Source organism: Arachis hypogaea, chromosome 3, assembly GCF_003086295.3.
Source record: "Arachis hypogaea cultivar Tifrunner chromosome 3, arahy.Tifrunner.gnm2.J5K5, whole genome shotgun sequence".
Lineage (NCBI taxonomy): Eukaryota > Viridiplantae > Streptophyta > Magnoliopsida > Fabales > Fabaceae > Arachis > Arachis hypogaea.
In genome coordinates, this window is record NC_092038.1 from 1 (window position 1) to 26,984 (window position 26,984).

A 26,984-nucleotide genomic window follows, 5' to 3' on the forward strand; every position below is an offset into this window, starting at 1 on the left:
TTGTCCCTTCAAAACTCACACTTAGTAGCCTTCAGAAACCCTCTCACCATCAAAGAAGATGTAAGACTTAGAACTTTTCGAAAAATATTACTATGAGTTAATTTCAACTTATATATTCATTAAAAATTTTATTTTTAAAAATTATTTTATTAAAAATAATTAAATCAAATTTTGATAATTAAATTGAAAACTTTACTTAATCTTATAATTATTGAATAATTTTATATATTTAAATGATACAACTTAACAAGTTGTAAAAGAATAAGAATTTTATATGATTTAGTTAAATAATTGAGATTTTGGAATTTAATACTCTGATTTTTATAAACAGAAAATAAATTATATTTCTAATTTTAAAATTAGAATATTTGATTAAAAACTGATTAGTAAATTGATAATTAAGTAGTGTTTTTAAAGTAATTTTAAAAGAGCAAATTAAATTTCAATTTTTTATAATATACTTTAATTTTATTAAAATTGACCAAACCCAATTTAGCCGAAATTCTTAATTTCACTTTTTGTCCCAAATTAAACCCTAATTCCTAAATTAATCTCCAAAAGCCCTAACCCCTTCTAATCTAGCTACCGCCAATGTTTCCCTTCTCTGACCAAGCAGCAGTTTTCCTTTCTTCCTAATCTATCTATCTATCTATTAATATATAATAGGAGAGTAGTATATGGTTGGTTGTTTGACAAGTGTTCAACCTATTTCATTAACAAGTGTCTTATTTAAATGATTGACAAGTGTCTTGCTTATTGAAAATAAAAAAAAAAACAATACAGGATAGTATAGAATAAGCTATTATTGGGAAGTACATGGTGGATATTAAGCGGGAATTTGAATTTCAAATTCAAAATCATTTTGTTCAAAATTATTCATTCTCTTATCCTCGTATGTTTGTTCCCATTTGTCATTCATAAATTTAAAAATGGAAAAGACAACAAATGATAAAAAAACGAGAAGAGAAGATGAGACAGAGTTGGAACTCTTTAGTAGCGAGGAGTAAGTGACGCAGGTAGGAGAAGACTTCCTCCGACAACGTAAGAAAACCGGAGAGGATTCAGGGAGAGAAACACTAAACGAAGTAGAGAAGAAAACATGGAGGTGACCAAATGAAGAATGACGGAAGGAGTTGTGGCAGGTGATGCCAGCGACAGTGAGAGACAAGGACGCTAAGATCGAGAGAAAATGAAAGAGGAATGAGGGTGAAGAGGGGAAGCACGACGGAAGAAGGAGAAGAGGGTGGTGACAGAGGTGGCGGTGACAGATAAGAAGGCTAGATCGAGAGAGAAGGGAAGAGGAGACAGGAATGTATACTACAAGTTTGACGACACTTATCAGGTCCCATCTCACAGATCCATTTCAACTCTTCAATGTCATTATTTGATTTAATCACTTTCTGTTTAGTGCGTTGATTTCCTAATTAATTAAATCATATATTAGATCATTTGAATGCTGTGATCTATCCTCACTCCATCTTTACTATTCTCTGGCTAATGGAATAAACTGTAACATCATTTGTGGTTTTTTGTACTTTTTTTCATTTTAGGAGATTTCTGTGGTTCTCTGTTTCTAGCTTCGAGTATTTCGTGCAATTCGAAGCTTTGATCTTTGAGGTATGGAGAGTGTTAGTTCAGAAAAGATAAGAGGAAGAAGAAGCTAGTGGAGGGTGAGAACAAGATCAAGTGCAAAATGAAGACTGTGAATTGCAAGTTCTGGAGAAAACTTATGCTGGTAAGTGAAACACTTTTAGCCATTTTTTAACAATTTTGTACTACTACTTTTGATTTTTGGATTTTTCCACGGTTTAGGTGGATTGGGAAGGCTCTATTTTGAGTATTATTTCTTGATTGATTACCATAATTCATTTGTTCAGTTTTAACTTTTAAGTGTTTCATGTATGATAAATCTGTGATGCAATGATTTAGGGCTTATTCTTATGTGAAAAAGGAGGAGAAGTGAATGGATACATTTGTTTAGTTTAAGTCTTTCCTGTCTTTTTTTGAGGGTTTTTTTTTCTTTTTTCCATGATTGTTTTTATGAATAGATGGAGTGTCATTTGTGCATATGAATACTGCAAATACAATGTTGAGTGTGATGTTGTGATTCATTTATATGTTGAAGATTGTTTTTTAGTAAAGTACCTTGCTTTAGTTAGGGCTTTTGGTGCCATTGTGGTGTCAATTTTTTTGGTGGGTATATTTATAGATCTAAGAATATGAACAGGTTTTGTTCAGGAATTGGAAAGGGATTCAAGGCGTGTTTACTGTGATATCAAATCTCAATAAATTAAGCTTCTCTTCTATATGAGTGTTTCATCTAATATTACTATGTAAGCTTCTCTTATTTATACATATCATTTATTCTAACTTGAGTCATAACTTAAGCTTTATGTATTCTATAAGAGCATTCTGACATGAAAATAAACAAAGCTTTCAGATGAATGCTAATAAATCAATTCGAAGTTAGTCCTAAAAATATAAGCAAATTAGTTACATAACATTTTATAACATGATGCCTTAAGAACTGATTTGATTTTCAAATGTGAAAGTGCAAAACCAAAAACTGAATTCATTGCTTTCAAAGTATTAAAAACCAAAAAATCATAGACAATAATAGGCAAAACCAAAAATTGAAGTCATTTACTGGAACAATACCATATGAGATAATGATTCTAATCCAAGATGCTTTTGCTCGCTGCAATAAATAAGGTATTTCTTCATGCAATATTTTGTATTTCAAGTTGTAATGACTTTTGTATTTTAATTCATGTAAGCCTTTCTATATATTGCATTTGTCATAGATAATTTCATGTAATCCCTTCTTAAATCTTTTTTAGGCTTCAATAATTGCTTCCTTAACATATGTGTTTCTTTTAGTAGTAGTAAATAATAATCCACGCCTTTTTATCTACAAGTGTGACTAGAATGGACTAATGTCCCTTAGGGATTTAAGTCATCATTGACTTCTTGGTTTCATATATGTGTTAGGTAGGTAGCATTGTGTTAATTAGCAGTTTTGGTTAGCTGAGTTAAATTCTTCATTATGCAATGTTTGGGTCTTGGTGATAACTAATGCTTTGTGCATGATTTTCTTATCTATCATCATTTCATACAGTTACATAAAGGCTCAATTCTCTTCTCTTTTGATGGAAAACTTCGTTATTGCACAGTCACATTTGAAAAGATATACAATGGTAGCTTCCAGTTTGGATTTGTTATTTGTATTTGTTTTCAGTCTTGGTGATGGCTAATCCTATGGTTGACCTTTGCCCAATACTTGATTTGGATTGTGCTCTATCTTTATTGCTTATTTATTTATTTGTTTTCTTTTCACTCTCAAAATCTATGTAAGATAAGAAGGCAAACTAGGATGTGAAGAATTTGAAAAAGGTATTGGGAGCCCTACAACCTTTAAAAGCTCATATTTTGAAAATCATATAACACTTTTTTTGGCTCATTTTGTATGTCATTGTGAATAGGAAATTATCATTTAGATAAAAAATGACTAATTGGTTTTGAATTAGTGCGGATAAGAGAGTCCTTTTCCTACGCCTAATACACCAAATATATCCCTAAAGTATATGACATTTTAGCAAAGAGAATGAAAAAGAAATGATTTTCAAATCTGTGTTATATTATTGTTTATTTGTTTATGAAAGAAACATTAAATGTGATGATTTTCCATTGTAATGTAGATCAACCAAGTTGAAACTGTTAAAGAGGTCAATGAGGTGGTGAAGCATGCAAAGGAAACATATAATAAAGTGGTAACTTCCCGTAGATGTGGAAAAACCATACACGCTTTCATTGCTGCCATTGGAATTGAGAAAATCCGACAGGTAGTATGATCTTCTATAAAATAATTCTTCTGCTTTTGAATGCTAATATGTTATGACTTTGCTCAAGTGAATTTTTTTGAGAAAAAATTCGATTTTCTTGCAAATTGGCTTCTTGAAACTTAGCTTATTACTCTTAGCTTTTATGTCTATTACAGAATAATAATATTTGTTTCTCAGTATCTATTAATTTGGAAAAAAAACTTATATTTCTATTAATTTATTTGATTTTGGTGGATTTCAATTCATTTCAAGTATTCATTTATAATATTGCGATGATGAAAATAGCCTTGCATCTTGCCTCTTCACCTAATACTTATCTTTTGAATTAACTTTGACATCTTGGACTGTGTCGTAAATTTAACTTGGAGTGGATAAAGGTTATAGTTTGTTCATTTCAAATGCTGTGTTACATTTCAAAGTAGTCATAAGTACTAAGGGGTAGTTCTCCTTTGAAAAGTTCGTCAATAGCATTAAAATATAAATTAACTTACTGTCTTTATACAATCAAAGTTAGTAACATATTTGCCGTTTAGTAGCATATCATGATTTTATATAATCAAAATTCACTCACAAACACTGCAGTTAGTAACGTAATTGTTGTTCGATCAAAATATTTTATTTTCTGTTTCATTAGAACAAATTACTATATATCAAATGATTGCATAGCTCGGGTGAAATATAAGAAATACCGTAACAAGTTGTATATAAAATTACTATTAAGATTTTTTTATAGGCATTTTTTCTGCTTTTGTCTATTTTATTAGGAATCATTCATTGAATGTGATATATACGAAGAATGAAACTCCATCCGTCAAAGCTGTTGGAACTTAATGTTGATTTAGAACATAATTTTGACTCAGCTGATCATAATCAACTATGCACAACTAAACTTTTCATAAATTAGTCGATTCATTAATATAACTTGACCATCATTCTTCAATCGCATTTGATAACAGAGGATAAAGGGGAATGACAGTGTCCTATTGTTCCAATAATCCCACCACTTTTTTTTTTGTATAATTTACATGTCTCTATGCACATGATGTTTCCAATTATCCATGCAATTCAATTTGTGGCAGTCAAATATAGTGGGCTTTTATATATGTAATTCTTTTGACATTTGATTAGTTAATTCCTATTGCAGAAATCCAGTGACAATCTTAATAGTGTTCTCATGCCAATAGCAATGATAGATCAAGATTCGGATTCTGAAGTAACAATTGTGCAGCTTAGCTTTGGTGATGGTCTTGGGGCTCTTATTGACATGGTGACATGGCTCTTTGAAATATATTTGTGCTCAAACTCTAAAACTTTGCAATCCATTTGAATATATTAGTGTATTCTTGGTTAGATATTGTTGAAGTAAGATAGCGTTGCTTTTTAGAGTTAGAGAAGATTTATTACTCCTCTTACCTTTGCCCTGCTGTCCGTCTTTATATATCCCTCATGCCATGTTAGTGTAAGTGAGGAAGATCGTGTGCAACGTAATTTTTTTTCTCCAAATCTTTATAAGTCAATGATGTTGCTGTCACTATGGGGATTATAACGTAAAATTTTACTTCTAGAAAAAAAAACCGAATTATTAAAAATGTTTGATGGTTGAAATGAACAATTTGTTTGAGAAGTATTTGAAAATAGATGCTTAACAGCCAAATTTTCTATGCCATGTTACAAAAAGACATTAATTCTATCAGATTTTATTATAGTTTTGAGTTCGTTTTCTCTATGTGCCTCATTATTAAATATACAAGTATTACTAAAAATGGACTTATTTATGCTTATACTTATTAATTTTTATGCTTCTTTTGTCTTATATATTTTTATTAAAGTTCTAACTTATTTGAATTTATAACTGTAATCGTATAACAATATTTATTTAAACACATTTACATAATAATTTTTATATTTAAGTAGGACTCATTAATATAGACAAAAAAAAATCAAGATTATTTTGGTTTTTATAGAATGTAATAGTGTTATATTCTGTATAATAAATTTTTAATACAATAATTTTTTAAATTAAAAATTATAGTTATTAATATTAATGGATAGGTACCAACCAAATTTTATAATGGCATTTTTTTTTGTGCTGGTTTTTGTGAATCTACTTCAAGTTTCAAATGGCACTTTCAAACATGTGCTACTGACTGTACCAATTTCAATATGATAATGCCTGAATTCAAAAGGAAAAGAAAGAAAATAGAAAACAAGTACTTTAGTAGCACAAAGAGTCAACTTTGAAAGTTTGACACATTGTAATTTGATCTTATATATTGATGGGTAAATTACTTTAATTAGTAAGAATCTCTAATCCACAAATGTTTATGTTTTGGCTGCTGGAATCAGACTATTTCGTGAGCAGTATTGTATGACAAGAAGACTGGAACTAATTTGCTTCAATGGCCAGTGGAAGAAATAGAGAACTTGAGACTTAGCAGTGATGAATTTAAGGAATTATTGGTTAAACCTGGCACAGTAGTGCCATTACACATTGGCCCTGCAACACAGGATTTTTCCATAGTTATTGGTTGCATTGTTACAACTTGTATCTCACAGTAATCATGGTTTTACTTTACATTTTCCTGATTTTTATTTATTTATTTATTTTTTGTTGTTCAGTTGGACATATTTTTTGGACCATTTGGCATTTTGGCTATTGCAAATGACCAACTTTCTGAACTAACACCAATTTATTTCTGTCTTTCAAATTATAGAAATGGAACCTCAACTACTACAACTATTACTACTTCTACTTCTACTTCCTTCTGTGTTGATGAAACTAGGTACTATTAACTAATGAATCATCATCATTCATATTTGTTTCTTCCTTTATTAGGAGAAAGTGACAAAATATATGAGTTGTTGGATAATAATGCAGGTCATCAAAGGCACCTGATGTATCAAAGCTAGTTTTCGGAAGCAAATTGCCTATTCTAAGTGATGAAAAACTATCATTGAAGGTATTGGTAAGTAGTGTCAATTAACCTATTTGGTCTCACGTGACTTGATTCACGAGATAATATTAAAATTGGATTATCAAAAATCACACATAAGTTGATATGGTTCATTAAACTGATTAAAGATTCAATAACTTTCAATTTAGTTATTGAAAGATATCACTATGTGTCAAGTTGGTAAGTTAACTTTACTACTATGTCACTAATGATCGCTGACATGTGGAGACACCTGCACTCTTTTCTTTGAAGGCATGTTAAGCATATCATCTAATTCACTTGTGGCAATGACTTCTCAGCTTTTCGAGGCAAAAAAAACGAGAGCGGGCCTTTACGAATAGAGGACGCTGAAATCAGTTGCGCTCAATGGGAGAAGCCAAGAATTTGCTTCAATATATGTTCAATTCAGTCGCAGATGTTAGGTGCTCTATTTGACATCAATTTGTTTTTTTCTCTTCTATCAGAAGATTAATAACTTTTATTAGAAGATACTTATGTAGAATACAATATTTTAGTTTTTTATAGTTTATTAGTAGTAAATTTTAAGTGGTCTGTATATTTTGATATGGGTATGTTTAATTTAGTGTGAGATGTATGAATATTCATTTATGATCATCCCAATATTTCTAGTTCATTATAAGTATATTTTGTTAAAGGATAATTTTTATTATTTAAAGAATATTGTATGGTATTATTATATATTTATTTTTATTTTATAATTTTTGACTAATTTAATTAAAAAAATAGGATTATATATATAATCATATTACTAAATATTAGGCTTTAAAAAAATTTATTAGAATATATATATATATATATATATATATAAAATAAAATAAAAAAAATAATGAGGGACCTAAGGCTACACTTATATACAGTAGCTATAGTATATAAAAAAAAGAGGGACTTAAGGCTATACTTAGAAAAAGTAGCTATGGTATACAATGTGGCTACGCTTTACAAGTGATGCAGTAGCGTTGAAAAGCGTAGCCTATTCTAGAAAAATGAAAGTTGAAAAGCGTAGCTTTTGATCTTGGACAACATCACTTGAAAAGCGTAGCCTTTGAGAATAGACAACGGCCGAATACGAATCACTCCAAAAAGCGTAGCCGTAGCTTAAGGCATCATTTTTTTTTTCACTTTTGAGTATTTATTTGTTAATGATTTTGGTTAACGCAAGGCCGGCTTGATGCTCGTGGGCGGCATTCAAAGGTGTGAGGCCGGCTCAGGACATAGTTATGACAGTGACAGACCTTCTCGTTTCAAATAACATAAGCTCATCTTATTATTAATTTGGAGCTTTGGAGTTGGGACTGAAATGACCTGTGTGTTTGTAAATAACTATGTCATGTAATTTAGTGATATACAAAGACTTGACTATGCTCCACACGAAGAAATTAGTAAACAAATATACAAGATATATTCATTGAATATCGATCCTAATTGTTTGTTTAATGTATCGCTAATATACAGGGGTAAATTAAGAGAGAATCTGGAAGCTGCAAGTTGAAGAACTTGAAGGTAACACATACAAATAGCATGACCTTCGTTTCGTTGTTCAGGGATTATTGTTTCTTAGGAACTTTTTTCTTCATAGTACTATATTCTTGGTTAATCGATTTGGACTATATTTTTTTGAAAATATCTTTAATGTTGTTAGTATATTAATAGGCACAATAATCTATCTTTCCATGAAATTAAATGTGTATAATAATTATAAATACGAGGATACTCACAATAGTAAATCTGTACGTGCACAGGATTTTTTATGAAAAATAATATGCACGAACCTCTATATCTCTATTATTTATATAGATAGATAGATAAATATAAATAAGTTTATCAAAAGTACTATTACTACATTAATATCAATTACTAATATATTAATATATTTATTTATAAATATATGTGTGACGACGTTAGTATACACATAACATATAGTTAGTCGTAAATTTATACATTACCAAACTTAAAATAATAAAAAACAAATTTTTTATTATAAAATTATCAAACGTTTTCTTTCACACACCATAATTTTTATTTTTCTTACCAAGAGTCATCAGAGTTTTAATAAACCTTGTTGTCTTTCTTTTTCAACATTTTATTCTTTTTCCATCAGACTAAACAAGAAACATCAAGAGCAACTCCCTAGCTATAGCCAACCATGACTGATGCTTCATTTGAGAGTGAGACGGAGTATTACACCCCAAACCATCACAAACGATACTATCCAACGCCAGTAAGCCATCACAACGTCTTTGGCTCGGAGTCTTTCACAATGTCCACCTCTCAAACTCAACGCAAAGCCGCCAGCTCTAGAAGAGCTCGCCCCAACAGAATTCCCACGACGCCTTTCGCTTCGGACGATGATCATTCGTGGCAAGGAGAGGTTTCTTGGAAGTTCGAGGCCAGCAGGGGATGGCAAGAGTACAGCGCACGCATGGGCTCTGTTCTGAATCCATGGCCAGTCGACTCCCCATTTGAACACAGCCGCGTGTTTCGTCAGTCGGCCAATGACTACTTCCTTTCACAAACTAGTCGATTCAAAGGCCACTCAGGCTCAACTTATCATAATGAGCATTCCGTCTACGGAAGAGTTGAGCTCCAGAGCTATGTTGCCGGGGACAGTGACCTTAGCGAGTCTCGTGGTTTCTCTAAAACGAAGGTCATAAAAGAAAGAGATAGCATAATAAGAAACAAGACTAGTCCGTTGGCCGAAGAAGACGAGCTCAGTTGGATAGACTATAGCATCTCTGATAAAGAAATCGGTGGGTATCACGCTGAATTCTCTTATATTAAACATGACCACCGTGGCAAGCATGGCGATAGTTACGGACTACCATCAGCCGGAGATAAATTCGGTACCCCGAGTTATGGTGTTGACAAGGTTCCAGGGTATGAGTATGATGAAGAGGGCGAGGAGGAATTGGACGAGGAAGATGCAGGGCCTCCAAAGACAATTGGGTTGTTTCGGCTATTTAGGTATGCAACAAAGTGGGATTGGGTTCTTGTGCTTGTAGGCTGTTTAGGTGCTTTCATAGATGGAGGCTCACTTCCTTTTTATTCTTATCTTTTTGGAGAATTGGTCAATAAAATTTCACAAAATGGGAATAATAAGCAAATGATGAAGGATGTAGAGAAGGTACTATAAATTCTTTCTTTAATTTCCTTGTTACTTATCTTGCTCTCTATGCTGAATTCAAATGTTTGTATATCGAATACGTGAATCTATATCGTACTCTCATTTTCTTTCTGTTCCTTTAAATTTTAATTTCTCAGATATGCATATATATGACCGGGTTGGCTGCAGTTGTTTAGGTTGGAGCATATTTGCGTAAGGATACTAAGGATATTAATAAATAATTATTCAAATATTAATTTTCCGTTTTCCATTATTGTCTGACTTTCAACATAATTTGCTTAGCAATTGATGTTGAGTAGTAATAACTAATAACTCCACTTAAAAATAGTTATACATTTTAAATTACATATTTCATTTTTAATAATTATTTATTTTAATTTTTTAACAATATTTTCGATTTTTATTATACTCATAATTAAATTGACAATAAAAAATAATTATATGTTTTAAATTTATTTTCTTAACTGATGTTTTTTTTTTACAATAATGGATTAATCATACAATTGACAGAGATCGCATGTTGGAGGTTAGTGGGCGAGAGATCTGCTCAAAGAATGAGGACGGAGTATTTAAGAGCAGTTCTTCGACAGGATATTAGCTTTTTTGATACACAGATCAACACTGGTGACATTATGCATGGAATAGCAAGTGATGTTGCACAAATCCAAGAAGTTATGGGAGAGAAGGTTAATACTAACAACTGATACCTGCATTGCATATAATGATATAAATATATATTTCTGATTTAAACCGAAGTCGGCAAGTCGCCTTCTAAAGAAAACAAACAGAACTGAAGTAGCTAGTTGTCTTTCTTTTCTATTTAGTTAATATATATTATGTTGAAAGAGTTTACTTGTCTACGACAAAATAATAGTTTAGATGCCTGATGTTTTTCTAAGCCGATTAAAGGTCCGATGAGATGATATCGTATGCACGTAAATAAAAATAAGTGAGATTTTAGAAAAAGTCTAAAGCCATCAGTTTTATTGAAATTTGGTAAGTATTTAACTAGTAAAAACAAAGTGAGTAATCTTACATTCCTAGATAAAATCTCACACTATTAAAATTATTAATGATGACTAATTAATTATTACAAATTATAAAATTTGCTGACCTCCCGGTACTCTTCGAAATTTTATTTGAAAGAACTTTATTTTATTTCCTATAAAACATATTACTTTTGTATTTGTTTTAAAATCTCAACATTTAATTTTTAAGAATAATTTATTTTCAAAAAATATATCACAAAAATTTGAATTATTTATTCCCATATCAAAAGGTGGTATTTAATTAAGAATAATTTATACTCAATTATTTGACCTACACACTCAGGTATCTTAATTAAATGGTTTTTCAAAATGAGAAAAAATTGAACTAATCCAGTAGGTTTGATCCACACACTTAAGTAAAATTAAAAGTTTATTGGATTTATGATGAAGTTTTTTTTTTTTTTTTTGTAAACTGGACTAACTTGATAGCCGGTTAACCCAGCTGTGCTCGGTTTGATCCGAACGCAGAACCGTGTTTTTTTTCCTTAAAAATAAAACATCTAAACAAATAATGTATTGGCCTTCATGCATCAAAATCTTTCTTTGGAAATGAGTCTTATCGATCTTCATTATCTTCTTTTGTTTTTTCTATGTATTGACCACTGCAGATGGCTCACTTTGTTCATCATATATTTACATTTATATGTGGCTACATAGTTGGATTTAGAAGATCATGGAGAGTCTCTTTGGTGGTATTCTCAGTCACCCCATTAACAATGTTTTGTGGTATAGTCTACAAAGCAATTTATGGTGGTCTAACAGCAAAAGAAGAAGTAAGATAAAAGCTTTAATAAATTTTTAGTTCCTATAAAATACATATAATTTGCTTCCATTTTAGCTAAGCAGTGATGTACACATTTGTATTTGGTTTTTGGCAACCATTTTTAAATGTGATCTATATTCTATAATAGTTTAGCTCAACGAACCCCCACCAACCGTCGCCGTCAACATGTTAAGAATAGAGATAAAAAACTAAATGTTAGATAGCAAGAAGTTGATGTAGCAGCTGCTATAAATAGAACGTTGTTAGTGTAATTAGTCAGTGAGAAAGTATCATTTCTCAGCTCCTCTGCTCCTCAGATTGTTCTTCTCCTCATTCTTTCAATTCTTCTTTCGATTCTGTTTTGTTCTTCTTCAGTGGCAAAGAACACCAGTTTCAACACAACAGTCGTGCCACCACAACACCCAAAACACAAGCCTCCATACACCTCTACATACACTGCCACCAACCCCTCTTTGATTTGTCTTATTGCCACCATTGAAGTACTAATCGAGCTTAAATCCAATGACTATCAGCCTTTTCTCCAACAACCTCGCTCTCCAAAATTTGGACCCTCTCCAACCTCAGCCCTAATCCCAAAACCTCCACAACCACCGTTATTATAAAGTGGGACATGGATAAAAACATATAGTAAATATGACAAGTGATCTCAATCCCGATTTACGTTGAGTTCTGACGAACATGTCACCACTTATCTAAACTTAAGATAAAAGCATAATAAATATTATCTACTCTATATAATGATAATTGAAACAAAAATTGGTGTACAATTTTTTGTTTTTAAAAATATCCTCCATCAGATATATTTATGAATAAAAAGATTTGTATTTTTAATCTCTATTTAATAAATAAAATTATGAATTACTATGCATTAATTCACTAATAATCTAGTATTAATATATAACTTGATGTTATGCCTAAACATTTTCTTCTTTTTTTATTTTTTTCCGCCCAGGCTTCTTACAGGAAAGCTGGTGTTATTGCGGAACAAACGATCAGTTCAATTAGGACAGTGTTTTCTTTTGTTGCGGAAAGGCAATTGGCAGCAAAATATGCTCAATTACTACAAAAATCAGCCCCAATCGGCGCAAAAATTGGTTTTGCCAAGGGTGCAGGCATGGGCATTATCTATTTAGTAACATATTCGACATGGGCCTTGGCATTTTGGTATGGCTCCATCTTAATTGCCACGAACAAACTTGATGGGGGTGCAGCTATTGCTTGTTTCTTTGGTGTCAATGTAGGAGGAAGGTGCAGATTCCCTCTCATCTATATCATACCTGTCCATGTTTTAATTTTTTAAGCAAATGCTTTGTTGATTTTTAGCATTGGGATTGACAGAATATATTTTTGGGTGCATTTGCGAAAATAAATGAGAGGTTTTGAAGGGGAAGGGGCCAAGGGGGAGGAAAGAAAAGTAAAAAGAAGCATTGAGATTCTTAAACATTCTTTTTTCAGGAGTTTAAAATAAATTTGAAAGAGAAGCTTGGAGGGTTTATTGTATATTTTTACAATTTTATTTTTACTATAATATTATTATTTAAAAGAATAAATGATAATACAATAATTTATTATTTGAAACAATAAATAATTTAAATTTAAACCTAATAAAATCCTCCAATTTAAAAAAAAAAACTTGAAAACGATGAGTTTGGGTGGTTTTTGAAAAATAAAAAAAAATTTCAAAATCTTCACCCTCCGAATAATAAATTCATGAACAATGTTTAATCCTTCAAAACCTTTTTCACCCCCTGGAAATCAAACTCGTGAACATACTTTTATAGTGCAATATTTGTTCTGTTTTTTACTTTTATTATTATTGTTATTATTATAAACAAATAGTAAAAATAATTTATCATTCTGCATGTATGCTAAAATATTATATAACAATACAAATTGACCACATATTTATATTTATAATCAAACTTTATAAATAATATATCAAGCTAGATTTATGTTTATGATAAAAAAAATATGAATAAAATTATAAGAATGCTGTAATGGTTGAATATTTGAAAAGCTTAATTATGCTGTTGCGAAAAAAATTTATTATTCTGCTATGAAAAATTTCAATATTTTGTTATGAAAAATTTAGTATCATATTAGTTAATTTTTAAAGAAGATCAAGCACAGTTGCTTGACAGTTTAAGATAAGCACCGAAAGAAAATCAGAAAAAGAATGGTAATGAGCAAAAGAAAGAAGAAGAACTTTTTTGTGATTCTAAGAACTAAACCCTGAATTCAAAAGACTTCAAATTTAGTATAGAATTATTGAAAAATAATATATATGTGGAAGCAATTGACCTAACTAAGCAAGTGTCTAACTATTCTTTCACTCTTTTTTGAACTAAATCTTGTTCTATTATATTTTTATCCTCAATACCCCTTTTAAACTCAAGTTGTATCTTGAAACAACTGAGTTTGGTCTTTAATCGATCAAAGGAGGTTGCTGAAAGAGGCTTGGTTAGTATGTCCGCGATTTGTTCAGAGCCAGGGATGTGAACCACTTGTCATTAAGGTCTTTGGCCTGCACCTTTTCTTGAACTACTTAATATGAAGTTGGCAGTGCTTAGTTTTGCCATATAGCACTAGATTAGCTGTGAGGAGAACAGTGCTTAAGTTGTCACAAAAAGATTGTTGGGATAGTTGCACGATGGATTCTTAATTCGAACAGCAAGTTCCTCATCCAAACTAATTCAGCTTCACAAGATGCAAGACTCCTAAATTCAGCCCCAGTTAATATGATCTGCTAATAGTGGTCTGTTTGCTACATGACTAAGAAATTAAATTAGTGCCTAAATAAACACAATAACCAAAAACTGACCTTCAATCTTCTAAATTGATTGTCCAATCCGCATCTGAAATATGAATATTTGTGCATAATTAAACCATGCTCTTTTTTACCTTGAAGATACCTCAAAATTCTTTGATAGCTTTTCAATGACCCAATAATAGTGTATGCATGAATTGGCTCTCACCTTACTCACAAGAAAGAAGAGACAAATTCTTGTGATTTTGAGAACTAAACCCTGGATTCAAAAGACTTCAAATTTAGTATAGAATTGTTGAGAATTAATACACCCACATTATAAGTTCTGTCTGAAATCTTAAAAGACTCCTTTTTAAATACAGAGTCTGCAATATACATGTGAAAGTTAACTAAGTAAGAATCTAATTACTCTTGTTTCACTCTTTTTTAAATCAAATCTTGTTCTATTATATTTGTATCTTCAATAATTTTTTATTTAAAAAAAATAAAAAATAAACATAAATATACATAAATATATAATGTTTAATTCAGTGATTAATTATTAACTGTGATCATAGAACAATTTTAGAAAACCAGCAATACAACCAATATATTTACATACCATTTTTCATATATTAGTTTTTAAAAATATTATATACAACTAAAAAAACCAGTCATCATGTATTTGCATATAGTTATGTATGTTGTATTATATTGTCTTTTAAAATATATTTTATCTGTGTTACGACTAATAATTGGTATTTTTTTTTGTGTTTGTCATTAATTAGACAATTTTGTAAGTATTATATTTGACATTTTTTTATTTATCACGATTAAAACATATAAAATTTTATATGAAAAAATCGGTTCCCTTCTTAAATATATAACTGGATTTTGTGGACTTTCATCGTATAGTTATATATACTCTCTAAAGTTTGTTCGTTTGTTTGATTGCTAGAGGTCTAGCATTGGCGCTGTCATATTTTGCACAATTTGCACAAGGTACAGTTGCAGCAAGTCGTGTATTCTCTATTATAGACAGAATTCCTGAGATTGATCCATATAGCCCTGACGGAAGGAAGCTTACTGTTGTCCGTGGTAGAATTGAGTTAAAAAATGTTAGTTTTGCATACCCATCTCGTCCTGATTCTCTGATACTTCATTCCCTTAATTTAGTATTTTCATCGACAAAAACTTTGGCACTGGTTGGTGCTAGTGGAGGGGGCAAGTCGACTATATTTGCTCTGATAGAGCGGTTCTATGACCCTATTGAAGGTAAGCTAGCATATCGCAAGAATACCATTATAAATTATGAACGTTAATGGTGTAAAGATCGTCTTTAAATTCCATCTTTTCTAGTTTAATTTTTAAATATATAATTCAAGAGATGTATATTTTTCAATTTCTTAAACTATATATTGTCAGCTAAAAATTTTTTTTTTCTTTTATCTTATCTACAATACATTTTAAAAATTATATTCAAATTTCTTTAAATAATTTTAAAATATTTTTCAATTATGTTACATATATATTAAAAATTACAAAAATGTTATTTGTACACTAAAATCAGCCACTAAAATCAATCACCAATATATTTGTGTATAAATATATGTGTGTTTTAATTTATTTTCAATGTATATTTATATTCTAACATGAAATTTGTACTCGTAGTTGACTTTGGTGGCTAATTTTAATGTACACATAGCATTATTTAAAAAATTAATTATCATATAAACTATATATATATATATATATATGTATATATATATATATGTAAAAATAGGTATAAATATACGCAAATATATGCATATTAATTTTATGGTTAATTTTTTTGTATATACATGATATTTTCAAATACTTTTATGTTAAAAGAAAATTACATAAAAACCTTACACACACACTAAATATCTTGCGAAAAACCTACCTAGGGAAATTTATCATTGTGCTTTCTTTCAATATTATCCTTGTAGGGACGATAACCTTGGACGGCCATGATTTGAGGACGTTGCAAGTCAAGTGGCTAAGAGGTCAAATTGGGATGGTTGGTCAAGAGCCAATCCTCTTTGCAACCTCCATACTAGAAAACGTTATGATGGGGAAAGATAATGTCACTAAGGAGGAGGCAATTGCTGCTTGCATTGCTGCAGATGCTCACAATTTCATATCTAACTTACCACTTGGCTATGACACTCAGGTATAGTATATTCAGTCTCTCCAAAGAATTTTCATACTCATGAATTCATTATCCAAATAGTATACACAAAAGACATATATAAGTAGATTAAAGTACTTGTCTCCAAAAAAATTTAAGCAGTGGAAACTTAACCTTTGAAAGATTGAAATGCCTGTGGTAATTTAGTCCTCAAATAAAAATTAAAATTTTTGTACTCTATATACTTTGTTAGGTAATTTACCAAACAAAAAGTATACAAGTATCACTAACTTATTTAGTCTTTTCAAAAGACTAGAATTATAGTTTACGGGAAATACTCACATAACGATGGCATTGTGAATGATAGATGATTCTGTCAGACATATCAAATTATTTAGTGACATGTGAAGATGTCCATAGAAGTATCCACCATAGTTTGAATATGCCACTGATTTTACGGTTTGAATCTTACTTAGAACTTAGAAAGTACCATATCTTATGCAGGTCGGAGATAGGGGCACAAAACTATCAGGTGGTCAAAAGCAGAGAATCGCACTGGCTCGAGCAATAATCAAAGATCCTAAAATCCTTCTTTTAGACGAACCTACCAGCGCTCTTGATGCTGAGTCAGAGTCTGCAGTGCAACGAGCCATCGACAAGATTTCTGTGGGTCGAACAACCATTGTCATTGCTCATAGGATAGCTACTGTAAAGAATGCTCATGCCATCGTGGTCCTCGAAAATGGTACTGCCATTGAGATGGGTAACCATCTCCAGCTTATAGGGAAAGGGGGAACCTACTATAACCTTGTCAAACTCGCCACCGAGGCCATATCAAGGCCTCTCTCTAATGAACATGACATGCAAAAATCCAATGATCTTTCCATCTATGACAACTCAATTGCTGATGTATCAAGATATGCAGCAGATATCTCGAGGCCTAAACATTTAAAATACGCTCAGGAGAAAAAACTAGAGATCGAAGACGAGCCAAACAAAATGCCAACAAAATTTAGACTTTCTGAGATATTGAAATTGCAAAAGCCAGAGCTTTGGATGCTACTTTTAGGATTCTTTCTGGGTATGTTTGCAGGCGCTTTTCTGTCTCTTTTTCCTTTGGTTTTAGGCATATCTCTTGGGGTATATTTTGATGATGACACTGATAAGATGAAGAGAGATGTTGGACACCTTTGTTTAGCACTTGTTTGTCTTGGATTCGGTTGTATTCTTTCCATGACAGGACAACAAGGATTTTGTGGTTGGGCAGGATCAAAGCTTACACTAAGGGTTAGAAACCTCTTGTTCCAGTCCATCTTGAAACAAGAACCTGGGTGGTTTGATTTTGATAAAAACTCGACTGGAGTGTTAGTGTCAAGGCTCTCCATTGATTGTATCAGCTTTCGTTCAATACTTGGTGATCGATTCTCAGTCCTTCTTATGGGGATGAGTTCAGCAGCTGTCGGTCTTGGTGTTTCCTTTGTCATCAATTGGAAACTAACCCTTTTGGCGGCTGCTGTTACTCCCTTTACTCTTGGTGCAAGTTATGTAAGCTTGCTTATAAATATTGGGCCACATGTTGATAACAATGCATATGCCAAAGCTAGCAATATTGCTTCTGGTGCAGTATCAAACATAAGAACGGTTACCACGTTTTCTGCCCAGGAAATATTAATTAAGTCCTTTGATCAAGCCTTATCAGAACCTCAAAGGAAATCATTGAAAAGTTCGCACATTCAAGGTCTAACATTTGGGTTCTTTCAAGGAGCCATGTATGGAGCGTACACCTTGGTTCTTTGGTTTGGTGCCAGACTTGTAGATCGTAGCGAAGCGAAGTTCGGAGATGTTTTTAAGATCTTTCTCATTCTTGTTTTGAGCTCATTTTCTGTGGGACAACTAGCTGGTTTAGCACCGGATACTTCTATGGCGGCCACAGCAATCCCTTCTGTTCAAGATATCATAAACCGGAGGCCGCTGATAGGCAACGATAAGTCAATAAGAAGCAAGAAAGTAGAAGATCGATTAAAGTCGCCTTTCAAAATAGAATTCAAAATGGTCACATTTGCATACCCATCTAGGCCTGCAGTTACAGTGCTAAGGGATTTCTCTTTGAAGGTCAAAGGTGGAAGCACCGTGGCCTTGGTAGGACCCAGTGGATCAGGAAAATCAACCATCATATGGTTGATACAGAGGTTCTATGATCCAAATAAAGGAAAAGTGATGCTAAGTGGGGTAGACCTTATGGAAATTGATGTTAAGTGGTTAAGGAGGCAAATGGCTTTAGTAGGTCAAGAACCAGCACTGTTTTCTGGGAGTATAAGGGAGAACATTACCTTTGGGGACCCAAATGCGTCATGGGCTGAAATTGAAGCAGCTGCAAAAGAAGCTTACATCCACAAATTCATTAGTGGCCTTCCTCAAGGTTATGAGACCCAGGTATATCACCAAAACTATTCATTATTTCCATTATGCTTTAACATGATAATTTGATTTTGAATTTTATTTACTTGATTTCCATGTCCTCTACACTAGGTTGGTCAAAGCGGGGTCCAACTATCAGGTGGCCAAAAACAAAGAATTGCAATAGCAAGGGCTATACTGAAGAAATCAAGGGTGATTCTACTTGATGAAGCAAGCAGTGCTTTGGACTTGGAGTCAGAGAAACACATCCAAGATGCCCTTAAGAAAGTTTCCAATGAAGCAACAACCATCATTGTAGCCCATCGTCTATCGACAATTAGAGAAGCTGACAAGATAGTGGTTATGAAAGATGGGGGAGTAGCAGAGTATGGAAGTCATGACACACTGATGACTTCCCATCAAAATGGTCTGTATGCTAGCCTAGTTCGTTCTGAGACCGAAGCCAATGCCTTTGCTTGACATTATTCTAGACATTGAAATATTGGTGCAACACATATAGCCATTTGTCCAAAATCAATTAGATCGAAATAAGGGTGCTTTAAATTTTTAGGTGTCTTTCGAGTTACATGTGTAATACAGATTTTGTGTTTTCGAAATCAAGACAATCAGTTTGATGAAATCAATAACAAAAATACCAATTTATTAAAGAGTCAAAGTCTTTTTTTTATAATGAAGAAAAAAACGGAAGAAATATAAAAGTTTGCAGAATCATAAAACTATTAATATTCTTGCAATGTAAAAGTGTAAAACATGACAATTATCGAACTAAACAAAACCGATTACACTTTACAGAATTCAAAATGCAGTAAACGATAGAAAACTTTGAAGTAAATGACAATTTAATTTGTCAAATTAAAATGAAATAAAAAATATGTCTTTGGAAGAGCATAAACTGCATAAATGTAAAAAAATGAAATAAGAATGGAAAGAAATCTACAGAAAATTAATTTAAGATCAACTCATGAAATTTCTGAGATATGAATGTGTATAAGTGTGTTTCTAAATTGAATTTTTAACTATGCCTTTCTTTTGTCTATTTATAAACACACTCAACCAATAATCTTCAGCTTCATCAATGGGTGTGGATCCTTATAACCTCAAGGATTCATCCAATCCCATGAGGAAACAGTGGATATACTCAGCTTGAAGAAACTCTTGCATGGCGCGCGCTTCACCGCAATTGCATTGCACCGGGCGATATGAGTTCAATTCTTCCCAAAGAACCTTAATTCTTGTGAAGTATTTTGACACAGACATGGCACCTTGTCGAAAATTCATCAAGTCGCACTTCAATTCGAACACGTGAGGGCCATTTCCATATTGAAAACGCTCCTTCAAATCGTTCCACAACTCCGTTGCAGAATCTGTGTATACGAGAGAGGTAGCAATTTCTTTTGTAACAAAATTCAAAATCCATGTGCTTATTACGTCATTCACGCACTGTCAGTTCTCAAATTTTTCTGGTTCAGTGATTGGATCTGGTTTAGACACCGATCCAGTGATGAAACCAAACTTTTGTTTGGCATTTAGGGTTTTCTACATCGCATGACTCCAAGAATGATAGTTGTCCTCAACGAGTTGTTGAGTGACCAATGTTGCTCTTGGAACCTCTTCCTACAATTAACAAAGTCCTTTCTCTTGTAACATAAGAAGAAAAACATAGTGCAATAGAAGCTTCACTCAATTCTGCTTCCCAGAATCAAGTAGCCTTTCTGGCGAGAAATCAGCAACCACCACAACCTCAAGGTCGCGGCAGAGGCATGGTGAAGAAAGATAGACCCCTCTGCTCGCACTGTGGAATTCTTGGGCACACTATCGACAAATGTTACAAAATTCACATTTACCCTCCAAATTTTGGCAAAGGAAGGAACATGAAGCCTTTGGTTCGTCATGTCTCCACATTTCAGTCCACTTCAGATGCACAAATCAGCCCAAATTTGACTCCAACACAAGTTCAACAGCTCCTAACCTTACTGAATAATCACAAGATCTAAGATATTTCATCAAATGAATCAACTGAAGTTTCAACTCCAGCAGGTAGGTATCATTCTCAACGCATCTATGTTAAGGTCAATTTTACCTCATCATTCTTGGATTTTGGATAGTGGTGCCACTATTCACATTGCTTGTGATTTATCTCTATTCACCTCAATACACACTTCAAAAAATTTTCTGTCTCCTTGTCTAATGGTGACATTTTCTCTGCCAATTTTATAAGTTCAGTTACTGTCAATAAGCATATATCTCTCCGAAATGTGTTTTATATCCCTAAATTTCGTGTTAATTTACTTTTAGTTTCAGCCTTTCTTGCTAACTCCACAATCACTATCACTCTTGGTTTTAATTACTTCACTATTCAGGACAACAAGTGTTTGTAGACGATTGGGAAGGGTGACTTACAACAAGGACTTTACATCCTAAGAGCAGAAATTCCAACCAATTTGGCATTGCATGGTTCACAAAATTCCTCAAATTTTTTTCTTTCTAGTCATATTTCTCATACTGATTCTATCTCAATAAATTTGTGTAGTCCAGATCTATAGCACACACGTCTTGATCATGTACCTTCTAACATTCTACATCACTTAGATAGTATTTTACATTTGTCGAATAAATCAGGTTGTCATACTTGTGAAATCTGACATTTAGCTAAATTCAAGAAGCTTTCCTTTGAGTCACATAATCACATATCTTCTAACGTTTTTGACCTTATTCACTGTGATGTGTGGACTTCTTTGCATTGATTGACACTCAATTTGGCATTAAGATCAAATGTCTCAAGTCCGACAATGCTAAGGAACTTGCACTTAAGGAGTTTCTGTAGAAGAGAGGTGCCCTGCATCAATTCTCATGCCCTTATCGACCCCAACAAAATGCTGTTGTAGAGAGAAAGCACCAGCATCTGTTGAATGTGACCAGATCCTTATTCTTTCAGTCAAAAATCCCTATTTCCTTTTGGGGGGAGTGCATCATCACTGCAGCTTTCCTAATCAATCGAACCCCAAGCAAATTATTACAATTTAAGTCTCCCTTTGAACTGTTATTTGGAAAGACACCCAACTATGATGCCTTAAGAAATTTTGGTTGCTTTGCATATGCAGCAAACACCTCTAACTCCAAAACCAAATTTTGTCCTAGAGCTGATCCCTCAGTCTTCATTGGATATCCAATTGGTTACAAAGGTTACAAACTTTACAACCTTAGAACCAAACAGTTTTTTATCTTAAGAGACATCATTTTCCATGAACATGTTATGCCTTTCAGTACTTCACCTCATCTACAGTCTAATAAGGACTTGTGCAATGACTTTGTACTTCCTAAACCCATTCTTTATCATATCCCTTCTCCATCTTCACAGCCGACTCCAACCGTCATAAACCCAGAACCTCAACATCAAGAACCAACACCAAACACCATCACTTCACCACCTAAACAACTAAGAAAATCAATTAGACACATTCAACCTCCGCCTTACCTCAATGACTACGTCTGCCACACCTCTACTCTCTATCCCTTAGCCAATCATATTAGTAACCATCGCCTTACCTTACATACCTTAACTCCATTGCACAATTAGACACCATACCTGAGCCTCAATTTTACCACCAGGCAGTTTAGTTCAAAGAATGGAGACAAGCTATGCAAGAGGAACTTGATGCGCTTGAGGCCAATAACACTTGGGCCCTTATACCTTTACCACTAGATAAGTGAGCCATTGGTTGTCGTTGGGTGTACAAAGCTAAGCTAAAAGCTGATGGCTCGTTAGAGAGATATAAGGCACGTTTGGTTGCAAAAGGATATACTCAACAAACTGGTATTGATTTTAGGGACACATTTAGTCCCGTGGCAAAGATCACCACTGTGAGAACCTTACTTACCATTGCTGCAGTCAAGAACTAGAGCCTCCTATAGCTGGATATAAATAATGCATTCCTCAATGGTGAACTTAATAAAAAAGTCTACATGGAATTGCATTTGGGTCATTCTCAGTGGAAAAAATGGTGAAGGTTGTAGAAGGCTTAGAGAATGGGGGTTGAATCTATGACCTTCTTTTAGTTTAATAAAATAACCCTTTTAAAATAGACTTGCAATCTGAATTTGTTTGAATTTAGTAGTGAAAAATTTATGAGACAATTTCATTTTGTCTCATGAATATAAAAAAACAGAACAAAGAAGAAAAGAGAGAAGCTAACACCATCATGTATCCTGGTTCGGTTGCCTTGTGCAATGCAACCTACGTCCAGTCTCTACCACAACAGTGGTGGAATTTCCACTATAGTTAAAGTATTACATATACCAATTCCACAGGATTGACACAATCCTTTCACACTCAAGTTCTAACCTAACTTGACTTGGTTATGCTAATACTTAACTCTTCACTCTTAGTGCTAACCCAACTAAGAAAGGGATACCTCACTGGTACAAAATACAAGACACAGAATCAACGTAAAGAAATCTGAAATCACTCTAAACTTTTCACTCAAGTGTATCACTCTGCCTCTTTCCCCTCTTAGACTTTTAATTGAGCTCTCTCATTCTGCCTTTTACTTCAAGAAATTACAGAAAGATAAACATTAAAAAAAATTATAATATGTAAAACATGAAAGAGATTGATGCTTCAATAGCCTCTTTGCTATGTGATCAACCAAATGAATAGCCTCTGATTCAGTTCTTCATTCTAGCGGAATGCTCCTTTGACTAGGAAGCACTGTCTAAGTAGATGAACTTTTTCAAATAGCTCTTCTCAGAACATACACCTCAAGAATACTGGTTTTCTCTCTATGGCTTTTGAATGATCAAAACTCTTCTTTTGTATCTCCTTGCATGTTGCCGAGTTACTCTCCCTAGATCAACTTCTTGAGTTGTGTGCTTCACCAACTCACCACGTCACCTTTTTCAGTTAATCCTCAAATTAGGAACTTTGGTTCTGACCTCTTCTTATTGACCGAAAGCCACAGAATCAGTAGAAATAAATATTTTCAATGGTAAGTGCAAATCTCGGCCATAGAAACACAACTTGGTCCCCAAGACACACTTATGACCGTAGATGCACAGCAGTGAAGAACAGATATCATCTTTCACATGTATCCCATTTCAGACAGGTAGAGAGTTGGGAAGATGAGAAGAAAGCAATATGCATGCAATAGAAAATGTGTTACCTTTGACCTTTGCCTTAGCTTGATTTGGTTTGATTTTGCTTATTTGACCTCAACCTTTCTTGCCGAACCTTCTATTTCTTTCTTCTTCTGTGAATATCTTAGGAACTAAGCACTCTCTCACTTCTCTAATTTCTGACCAAGAGAAAAAAAGTGAACATTGTTTTTGGTAAAAGCAAACGGGAGGGAATTGCTTGCTATCGGGTTTGGATTGGATCAATTCATTTGGCCCGTTTTGATTTCTCAGCTTTGTTTCCTTTTCGGCTTTGTTTGTATTGTCATCCCATCAACATGATTAATTTGTTCCATAGTGGGCTGCAGCTGAATATTGAATTTTTTGGCCTGCATCACTTCAGCCAAAATAATCAAAACTAATTAGTTAAATTGCCCAATAAAGTAATGTTTGTCATCATTAATTAATTTAGTTAATTTATTAACTCAACAAAGGATTAGTTTGTAAACTCACACGGTCCTTGTATGAGTTGTGACAAGTATCAATGTAGTGGTTCACTAAGTTTTGCAACACACTAACCACCCATGGCTTTACACAATGTAGACGGGATTACTCTCTTTTCGCTTTAGGAGAGGGTGAGGCAACTAACTATCTCATTGTGTACGTGGTTGACATCATCATCGCTGCTCCCAAACAAGAAATGGTGGACAATGTTAAACACAAGATTCAATCCATCTTCAAGCTTAAAATCTTGGGTGACCTTAAGTTCTTCCTTGGTCTTGAGGTTGCCAGATCAAAATATGGGATTACTTTGAGTCAGCAAAAATATACACTCTCATTGCCGGAGGAGACTGGTTTCTTAGGGTGCAAACCTGCCAATACACCCATGGATGCTAATCTAAAACTTAGGACTGACAAAGGTGATCATATCCCTGATGCTTTGAGATATCACAGATTGATTGGCCGCCTCATGTATCTCACTATATCTCAGCCAGACATCACTTTTGCTGTGGTTAAACTGGCTCAATACATGGCAAATCTTCGAACTCCTCATCTCGAAGCTGTGCACTATGTCCTCAGGTATTTGAAGGCAGCACCTAGCCAGGAATTACTCTTTTCATCAAAATCCAAATTTCACCTCTCCATGTACACTGACGCTAACTGGGGCAGCTGCCTCGACACACGGAGGTCCACGACCAGCTACTACATGTTCTTGGGAGATTCATTAGTGTCATGGAAGAGAAAGAAGCAAGATGTAGTTTCGAAGAGCTCAATGGAGGCAAAGTACAGAGATCTAGCCAACGCTGCTTGTGAAGTTCTATCCATCATTGCCCTTCTCAAATTCATGCATGTCGAGGTGAATTCAGCAATAATTTTTTTTGTGACAACGTCTCTGCCATTCAAATGGCTACCAATTCGACTCTACATGAAAGGTCCAAGCACATTGAAATCGATTGTCACTTCGTTAGAAAAAAAATGGCAGCAGGAATCATCAAACTCGTCCATGTACCGAGCAAGCATCAACTTGCAGATTTACTCACCAAGGCTCTCCCAGCACCTCGGTTCAAATTTCTTATGGCCAAGTTTGGAACATACAACATGTATGTTCCAACTTGAGGGGGGATATTAGCCATAGTATATACTTGTACAATTTGTTATAACTTAACATAGTTAGGATCTGAATTAGTTAGACTAGATACAGAGTTTGTTAGTTAGACCATCACCTTATATACATATATATATACAATTGAATGAGCCAATTCAATTTGGACTCTTTCACAATCAATAACAACCAAGTTCACTCTCTCACTATTCACAGTGTTCAACATGTTTTGCACTTTTGCTCATAATCGTTCCCGCCAAAAAGTGTAAAATTATTTTATACGTGTAGGATTACAAGTGTTCATAATACGCAGCGGAAGTAATAAAGTAATCCTATTGATCTATTTTTGTGCTTAAAACTTTATTGAAATAAGATGGGTTAGATGCCAATACCTGAGTACCCTAGTGAATAAAGCTTTCTCCTTCGATAGTACGAATGTACTATGTGTATCCACACCGAGACTAATCCTTGTTGTCAACTCTTTGACCAATGGATTTAACTGAGAAGTTTCTTGCAACTCCTTGCACCAGCAATTCTTCACTAAGAATTTGGAATATTTGTGTATGTAGAGGTAAAAAGAGAAAACTTGTGTTTTCTTTCGTTTATCATATACACATATATAGTATGAGATTGGTGACTGATTTGTGAATCAAATTTCAACTTAATTTGAAACAAAATCAGTTAGGATCTTATCCATATTTAAAACTCATCATAGAATAAATAATTAATTATTTAATATTCTCAATTATAATATTATTATATTCATGGTACTAGCAAAGAATATAATAATATTCCATTTGAATTAATATAATTATTTATTTGATCTAATCAAAATAATAATTAAATAATTATTTACCAAGGATTAGAACACTCGTTAGTGTGTGACCCCATAGGCTAAATACTAAGCAGGTAGTATATTAGTCATACTAAATTTACTAATCAAGGTTGGCGTCTAGCAACGCTCCTTGACGACCCGATAGTATGAAGTAATAATATTTTTTACTAAGAACCCAAGATGAACAAAAATACAACTCTTTCCATCTTTTCAGTTTTTGGCTAACTTTTAGAGTACGGTTTGATTGTCAAACTCTAACTTGTTACCATTATTATAATGAATTATGAATGACTTAAGAAACTCATTTCTTAATTCATTCAAACCCCTTAGCCAAGGCATTGTTTATTTCA

At 33.2% G+C, this 26,984-nt stretch overlaps 2 protein-coding genes and 1 long non-coding RNA gene across 6 annotated transcripts; all 3 read left to right on the forward strand.

Moving 5' to 3' along the window:
• Positions 1-6,001: 6,001 nt before the first annotated feature.
• Positions 6,002-7,336, forward strand: LOC112769152 (uncharacterized). The gene is made up of 3 exons (XR_011878209.1): positions 6,002-6,625; positions 6,721-6,808; positions 7,096-7,336. It is a non-coding gene; the product is annotated as an uncharacterized lncRNA (long non-coding RNA).
• A 4,692-nt stretch (positions 7,337-12,028) lies between these two features.
• On the forward strand, positions 12,029-19,734 carry LOC112792793 (ABC transporter B family member 19). Of its 4 annotated transcripts, none has more exons than XM_072232143.1 (6): positions 12,029-12,432; positions 12,724-13,019; positions 15,476-15,792; positions 16,488-16,711; positions 17,174-19,102; positions 19,199-19,734. In XM_072232143.1, exons 2-6 carry the CDS (start codon positions 12,886-12,888, stop codon positions 19,544-19,546), a joined length of 2,952 nt encoding a protein of 983 aa, XP_072088244.1. In that variant the 5' UTR covers positions 12,029-12,432; positions 12,724-12,885; the 3' UTR covers positions 19,547-19,734. The 4 variants fall into 4 exon arrangements, with proteins under 4 accessions (XP_072088244.1, XP_072088245.1, XP_072088246.1 ...); XM_072232144.1 differs by having other exon boundaries at positions 12,029-12,398; XM_072232145.1 differs by having other exon boundaries at positions 12,029-12,374.
• A 4,400-nt stretch (positions 19,735-24,134) lies between these two features.
• LOC140183923 (uncharacterized mitochondrial protein AtMg00810-like) lies at positions 24,135-25,826 on the forward strand. Its single transcript, XM_072233754.1, has 2 exons — positions 24,135-24,189; positions 24,826-25,826. The coding sequence occupies exons 1-2, from the start codon at positions 24,135-24,137 to the stop codon at positions 25,824-25,826; spliced, it is 1,056 nt and encodes a 351-aa protein (XP_072089855.1).
• The last annotated feature ends 1,158 nt before the right edge of the window (positions 25,827-26,984 follow it).